The 8,158-nt window shown below is 32.5% G+C and overlaps 1 protein-coding gene across 1 annotated transcript in view; it reads right to left on the reverse strand.

The window, feature by feature from the left end:
* The window catches only part of LOC149948716 (putative nuclear hormone receptor HR3), a 40,905-nt gene extending 38,816 nt beyond the window's left edge, over positions 1 to 2,089 (reverse strand). The window contains exon 1 of the mRNA XM_090171136.1: positions 1,966 to 2,089. Coding sequence (XP_090027262.1) covers positions 1,966 to 2,089 — 124 coding nt within the window. The remainder of the gene's footprint in view (positions 1 to 1,965) is intronic.
* Between the last annotated feature and the right edge of the window lie 6,069 nt (positions 2,090 to 8,158).

Raw genomic sequence — 8,158 nt, forward strand, 5'->3', positions numbered from 1 at the left:
ACCTCGTAGGCCCTTGTGCCATGGCACATTTGACACTTGCCTTAATACGGCCCTGTTCACAATCCCTTTTTCGAAGAAATTTAAATAACTCGTTCTTCTGTGGTGTCTATAAGTTACTTCGTCTCTTATGGCGGAGGGATACACTACGTATTTTCTCACAAGGAGAAAACTTAGTGCAAACTTAGACTGATAGAATAGAACCGTTTTCGCGTGATAATCTAAAATTGCCTCCAAATTTTCATTCAAAAAATTGCAAAAAAAATCACCCAGTTCTCACGGCAGGTGGCGTTGTAAATAATTGACGAAATGTAATTTGCAAAGCAGGCACGTTACTACGGAACAAATTTATAGTATATAAATGTTCGTCAATACACGCACCAAACACAACGGCGAACTTTGTACGCTTTTGTAAAAAGAAATTCTTTTAAATAATACCCGAATTGAAATAAATAGAAACTTCTATCAGTCTAAATTATTTGAAATTCCGCAAAAACAAGGTATTGATATTTTTGTGATGGAATTTTATCTTTTTGGCAAAATTTATCCTCACAAAATGGTTGATAGATTTTAATTCCAAAATTATATCCAAAAATCAAAAATTCGACTTTGATCGTCAATTACAATCGAAAATGGTTTACATTTCGAGGTAGGAAATTCAATTTTATAACGATTAGATCAAAATTATTTTAAACTAATCAGAATTGGAGGCAAAATTTGGGCATTGGATTTACACTTTTTTTTTAAGGATCGAGCAACTGATGAAAATGATAATCCAAAACTCGTTTTATTTGATCCAATTTCGAGGTAGGAAATTCAATTTTATTACTATTAGATCAAAATTATTTAAACCCATCAGAAATCTGATGATGATCTGCAAAGCGGTATCGAAACATGTCAGACCCCTAGTTTTAACTAGGTTTTTAAATTTTATATATGCAAATTTAAGTATTTTTCTTTTATCCTCCAACTAATGCTTAGGGTTTTTTTTTCAGTAACTATATGCGTTGTTAATAAGTTTTAGGAAGAATAAAAGACAGTGTTACATTTGCATATATATATTTTAAAAGGTTTTTTTTTATAAAATCTTTTGTAAAATATTGTAAAAAAGATTTTATAAAAAAAAACCTTTTAAAATATATATATGCAAATGTAACGACGTTTTTTATTCTTCCTAAAACTTACCTCCAACTAATCAGAATTAGATGTTGGATTCAAAATTTGGACATTGGATAAACTCATTTTCGTTTTTTCCCCAAGTATAGCAGAAAATAGTGTTACCGGAATGCATTTAAAATTCCGTGTCCAAGTAGGCTCAATAAACACGCGCGAAAACCCTTACTAGGAAAACAGCCCAAGCTTCGTTTTCCGGGCCGTATGCAGGTATAGTATATAATCGATACTGACGTATGCATGTACTCGCCACACTGATCCTGATATAACAAAAGATATTCCCCAGCTTTGCCACTTTGTGGTTGCTAATAATCTCAATAAAATAGGGAAATATTACACTTTACAATCAATAGAAAAAAAATTATCGAAAATAACAAATTTCGCATATTTCCCCCCATTTCATTTAAATAAACCACACATTTTCAATTTGGATGAGAAAGTGCTAGTCGTAAATATTTGACTACCCCCGATTCCTTCAAAGGGGGAAGTGATATTTAAAATTAAAAAATAAACTTCTTTACGGAACTTTTCCCAAAATAATCAATATTTAAATGCTGGGCAAAAAATAAAAAATGTCACCAAAAACCAATATTTTACATTAATATTTCAATTAAACTAATTGTAATATTTATTTAAAAGAATATAGAAATTTATAACAAATATTATTAACAATTTATATTAATAAATTAAAAAAAACGTATTTTTATTGAAATTATGTAACTTTTATCTACTAAATAATCGCGTAGTAGCGTTAGGGGATAGAAAACGGAATAAAATGTTTCGTAAAAAACTTACAATAGCGTGGAATAAATCCTTCGCTGGTTTGCGGTGGATCGGTCGGAGAGCGTTTTCGGCAGGCGACGGGCGTTAGGCCTAACGACGACGACTGCGCTACGGCCGCCGGGTTTTCCGCTTCCATCTTGGCGCTAATTTTCCCTTCTCCCGTAAAGTCGACCAGCCAAACGCGGCTATTCAATAATAAACCCGCGCCGAAACGAAGGAGGAAATAAATAATTTCAAGCAACCGAAAATGGGAGTCAGTCGCGGCGATCTCGAGCGCTTTTGGGGGTTCTTTTAGTATGGAAATTTTAGCCTAGAATATCTACGATATTTGAATGCGGCGAGAGCGGGTCGTGCTAAGAACGAAAGCCGCCGCCATTACGTCGACAACTTGGTTCCCTCTCTTCGGAGCGGCTAGTGCTTGATAGGACTACTCGCGCAGAGTGAGACCATCTCCGTCTCGCTCACAGAATCGGGAGGGGGGAGATCGGAGAAGGTTTTTGGATTTTATCCTATATAGAGAGCGAGGTTGTCAAGGCGATGCCCGGAAAAGGGTTAAAATCGCGCAATCCGAGCTCGCGATAAATTAAAAATAACTACCCTCACTCCCTCTTGGAAATTGTTCCGACTTTTCAGGATTCTCCAATTAACGATACGCGACTGGAATAATAAAGGTTAACATTTAGCCCACAGCAAAGACGGAAGCGTTTAAAAAAACGTTATTTTTCGTAAGCGGTATCGATATATATATTAGCATAAGTAACATAATAACAATAAGTATGACACTTCCTATTGCTTTAATGCTAATTTTCTAACCGAACCTTTTTTCGGCACTGATACTCTCTTCAAGCTGTGACTTGGACTCGCGACTTACCGTTTTGGATGACTACTTTTTGATACAAATTTAAGCCTAATATCGGAGAGCACGTTCTGGAGTCGCGAGGGGCTTTGGCTTTGTTTTGAAGCCCGCGTGCGAATCACGCGTGATAAAAAAAACATGAGCTCGTGGCGCCGAGAAAAACTTTTTTAATTTTTATCATTTTAGCCTAATATTCCGCCTATCTATCGGAAACCAGATATTTCGGCTTAGCGGAGGTCTCACGTATTTTAGACGCTAGAGGGCTCTGCGCTAAGAAAACATCTTGATTACGCAATTACTATGAAAATCAGTTTGGTTGTAAATCTCGTTAATTGTCACACTTATTGTTATTATGTTACTTATGATATTAATGTTAATGCTTTTATATTTCTTCAGTTCATTTATATTGAATGTTTTGTTTAATTTATTCAGTTTGTGGGTAATTATCATTATAATATTAATGATAAATTAACGTAATTAAATACCGTTAGATGCTAATTCTTAAGTGGACCGTGTTGATACAAAATTATTCAAAATTTTAAATTCCATATAATTTCTTACAAGAAAATATTTAGTAAAATGTATTATGAAGTAATAAATATACAATTTAGTTTATGGTTAATTATCAAATACTGTTAATTATAAATTAACGTAATTAAATACAGTCAGAAGATAACATTAAAGGGAATATAACCTGCAAAGCAATCTTTATGGAACACCCCTTCAATTTTTCAAATTTAGCTGTACAGTGGCGCCAAACATTTTTAAAGCTAAAGGCAAGAGCGGTCAGAGCTGCAAGCGTTGGTGTTCCACACCAAATACCTGAGGTTATATTCCCTTTAAAGTGGACCGTATTGATAACAAATTACTTAAAATATTAAATTTATTCCGTATTAATTCTTGGAAATAAATATTTCGAAAAATGTATAATAAATTTATAACCAAAATAATTTACAAACATTAATTACCGAAAACACTAAATATAATATTGTGTATAATCAATATATTAAAAGTGCTAATAAAGGAAAATAATATTAAACTTTATCTCAAAACGTGTCAAATATGGCCTTTAACCAATACATTTCTTAAGCCTATTTATTTTTCGTTCGGCTTAAGAATAGTTTTCTGGTTTAAAAAGATAAAATTTGAAACGTCTTTATTATAAACTTTATTACGGCGTCTCATGACACTAATAAAAAAGGAGTGAAAATAAATCTTGTTGGAAGACCCCTGAAGTCAGGCAAAATAGGGGCATGCAGCAACAGACGATCGCGGCTGGATTCAGACAGGTATAAAACCTAGGAGTCGCTCAAAGATACGCATCGTGGTTGAAGGCAGACTGCACCCATCTCCGCGCCTGTCGCGATACCGACCAAGTAAGGCTACGTCCGAGTATATCTCCGAGCTCCTTAGTGACGGAACGCAGCCTGAAACCTACGCGGACGAAATCTATCACTTCCATTAAGAGTGACGTCACGATGCTTTCCCGAGATGGGAACGCGCCTACGAGGCCCCATTACAGGTGTAGATGTGTACCTGCAAAAGAAGGTATCAACATTAAAGAGAGTGCCATTTACGGAAGAAATAGCGGATAAAAAATAGAGCCAGCAAATTAATTTTTAAAACGGCTCGTTTTTATTTACATTGGGTGACTGGTGGGTCGCTTCTTGCCGCACACCGGAGTACCGCATGCGGAACACTTCTACAGGCGTATTGACCTATTTTCAACTACTTTTTATTGGAAAACAGTACTTTTTATTTTATAAGGAGAGCGTTTTAAAATGAATTTTACCCGTTATTATTTTAAAATTTACCGTCATTATTTTGTCTTCTAGAAGTTTAGAAGTCGAGATTATTTGCCGCTAGGATTAAAACCGAACTAAAGGGTTTCTTAGCGGACGACACTTGTTTTTACCTCTCGAGTAAATTTCCGATAGGGGTTTTAAATAATATACATTTTTTTTAAAATTAATGTACCGATCAACTAGATTTAATCATAGACAAATAATAAGTTGCACAAAAGTTCAACATAGCTGCGCTCTTAAAACATTCACATTTCAAAACTATAAAAGAGCGATATATTTAAATAAAATAGCGATAAATTTATCAATATAACGATTAATTTATCAAGATATCGATTAATTTATCAGAATATCGATTAATTTATCAAGATATCGATTAATTTATCACGATATTGATTAATATATCACGATATCGATTAATTTATCAAGATATCGATTAATTTATCAAGATATCGATTAATTTATCAAGATATCGATTAATTTATCAAGATAACGATTAATTTATCACGATATTGATTAATATATCACGATATCGATTAATTTATCAAGATATCGATTAATTTATCAAGATATCGATTAGTTTATCAAGATATCGATTAATGTATCAAGATATCGATTAATGTATCAAGATATCGATTAATGTATCAAGATATCGATTAATGTATCAAGATATCGATTAATGTATCAAGATATCGATTAATGTATCAAGATATCGATTAATGTATCAAGATATCGATTAATGTATCAAGATATCGATTAATTTATCAAGATATCGATTAATTTATCAAGATATCGATTAATTTATAAAGATATCGATTAATTTATCAAGATATCGATTAATTTATCAAGATATCGATTAATTTATCAAGATATCGATTAATTTATCAAGATATCGATTAATTTATCAAGATATCGATTAATGTATCAAGATATCGATTAATGTATCAAGATATCGATTAATGTATCAAGATATCGATTAATTTATCAAGATATCGATTAATTTATCAAGATATCGATTAATTTATAAAGATATCGATTAATTTATCAAGATATCGATTAATTTATCAAGATATCGATTAATTTATCAAGATATCGATTAATTTATCAAGATATCGATTAATTTATCAAGATATCGATTAATTTATCAAGATATCGATAAAATGAAATAACATATCGATTAATTTAAAAAATATATCGATCAAATTAAATTGAAAAACGACCAACTGAAATAAAATATCGACCAATTCAAAAGAAATATCGATAAATTGAAATAAAATATCGATCAATTTAAATTAAAAACGATAAATTGAAATAAAATATTGAAATATTTAAATCAAATATCGATAAATTTAAATAAAAATCAATAAATTGAAATAAAATATTGATAAATTTAAATAAAATATTAATAAATTTAAATAAAAATCAATAAATTGAAATAAAATATCGATAAATTTAAATAAAATTTAAAGGCACTGAACGAATTCGGTTAATGATACTCTGTCGAAGATTAGTAAGAGGAAGATCGTCACACCCTTCTAAATTAATGTAAATGTAATTTTTTATGTAGAAATTATGTTTAATTCAGAGAAAACGGCATGGTATTAGAAGATAAAACTTATTTTATACAAGACGTTTCGAGCCGAGGCTCTTCTTCAGTCGTTCGTTAGTTTTAAATTAAAACTAACGAACGACTGAAGAAGAGCCTCGGCTCGAAACGTCTTGTATAAAATAAGTTTTATCTTCTAATACCATGCCGTTTTCTCTGAATTAAACATAATTTCTACTAATATTCACCATGGTAAATAATAAGTTTAATATATATAATTTTTTATGATTTGAAACGGTTCAAGTTTCACTAAGGCTTAGCTGACATTTCAAATAGGAGGATAGTGGCGATTTCTCGAGCACCGTTATCTGACACTTCCAAAGACTAGGAATTCCCAGAGAGTTCTAATTATTTTGTCTTCTAGAAGTTTAAAATGGAGATGTAAGTCGAGAATATTTGCCGCTAGGAGTACCAGAGAACTAAAGGGTTTCTTAGCAGACGAGACTGGTTTTTCCATTTTGAGTAAGTTTTAAATAATGTAAATTTTTAAAATTAATGTACTGATCAACTAGATTTAATCATAGACAAATAATACGTTGCACTCTAGCCCTAGTTTAGAACAACAATTGATTAATATTGATTAATGTAATAAGATATCGATTTATTTAAAGAAATATCGGTAAATTTAAAAAGACATCGATTTATTTAAAGAAATATCGGTAAATTTAAAGAAATATCGGTAAATTTAAAGAAATATCGGTAAATTTAAAGAAATATCTGTAAATTTAAAGAAATATCGGTAAATTTAAAGAAATATCGATAAATTTAATAAGATATCGAATTTTTTATAGAAGTATAGATTTATTTATAGAACTATCGATTTATAATAATAATAATAATAATCAGCTAGGCTAGCGGTTCCCAATTTCTTTTTGCTATGGAACCCTAAATTATGCAGCTAATACTGGCGGAACCTCAACTCATTTTTTTTACTTATCTTAGAAGGCTGTTGCCACGACCAAAGATGACCGCGCTGCGAATTCTCGGAACCCCTGTGACCCTTCCACGGAACCCCAGGGTTCAGGTGGCCGGGTTACAATACGTAGGAGGGTGGTGGCAAGCCCTTCATGCCATGCGAGCCAACAGCTCTCTACACTATCTATTAACGTTAAAGGGGAACGGCCAAGCTTTTCCAAATATGGCCTTATTTCCGTATCAAAAGATTAACAAGACGTTCGATATACTAACACGTACCTTTTTTTGTCTTGAAAAAATAGCTTTTGGCCCAAAAAGTTGAAACGAAAAATAACGACAGGTGTTTGGGTTTGAATTTTCGCCGCCATCTAAGAGGCTGCCGCCAGCGCCCCTAACCCCGCATGAGCGATTTGCGAACTATCCTAACTTTAAAAATCGCGCAATTAGGCTTAGGTCTCTTATAACTGGAACGCGCCGCGCGTGCAAAACAAATTTTTTGCGTCTTCAGCAGCGCGTGCTTTTACGTTGTTTTTTTGTCTCTCCAACTTCTCACCAGGTGTCGCGGCAGACGCGCGCTTTTCGATTTCCCGAAATTTCTTTATTTTGTTAAAAATTAACCACTCAATAATTTTTGATGCGGTTTCCGCCATAAATTTTAGTTTTTAATGGGCTATAGGGCTATCTAATTGGTTAAAGCTTGACCGTTCCCCTTAAACCTTAACAAGTTTTTATGGAAGGGGAAACCGAAGATCTCGGGGGAAAACCCCTTAAACCAGTGGGGAGATAACTTGCAAACTCAATGCAGAAGGAGTTGTTCCGAGTTTTCACCCAATGCCACAAGCTGGGATCGAACCCTGCGAAGCGAAAGTGCTAATCACTCCAACACCCCACCTCGAAATATCAATTTATTTATAGAAATATCGGTAAATTTAAAGAAATATCGGTAAATTTAAAGAAATATTGGTAAATTTAAAGAAATATTGGTAAATTTATAGAAATATCGGTAAATTTAAAGAAATATTGGTA

The sequence above is a fragment of the Leiobunum rupestre genome, chromosome 4 (genome assembly GCF_980474605.1).
Source record: "Leiobunum rupestre chromosome 4, qqLeiRupe1.1.hap1, whole genome shotgun sequence".
Lineage (NCBI taxonomy): Eukaryota > Metazoa > Arthropoda > Arachnida > Opiliones > Sclerosomatidae > Leiobunum > Leiobunum rupestre.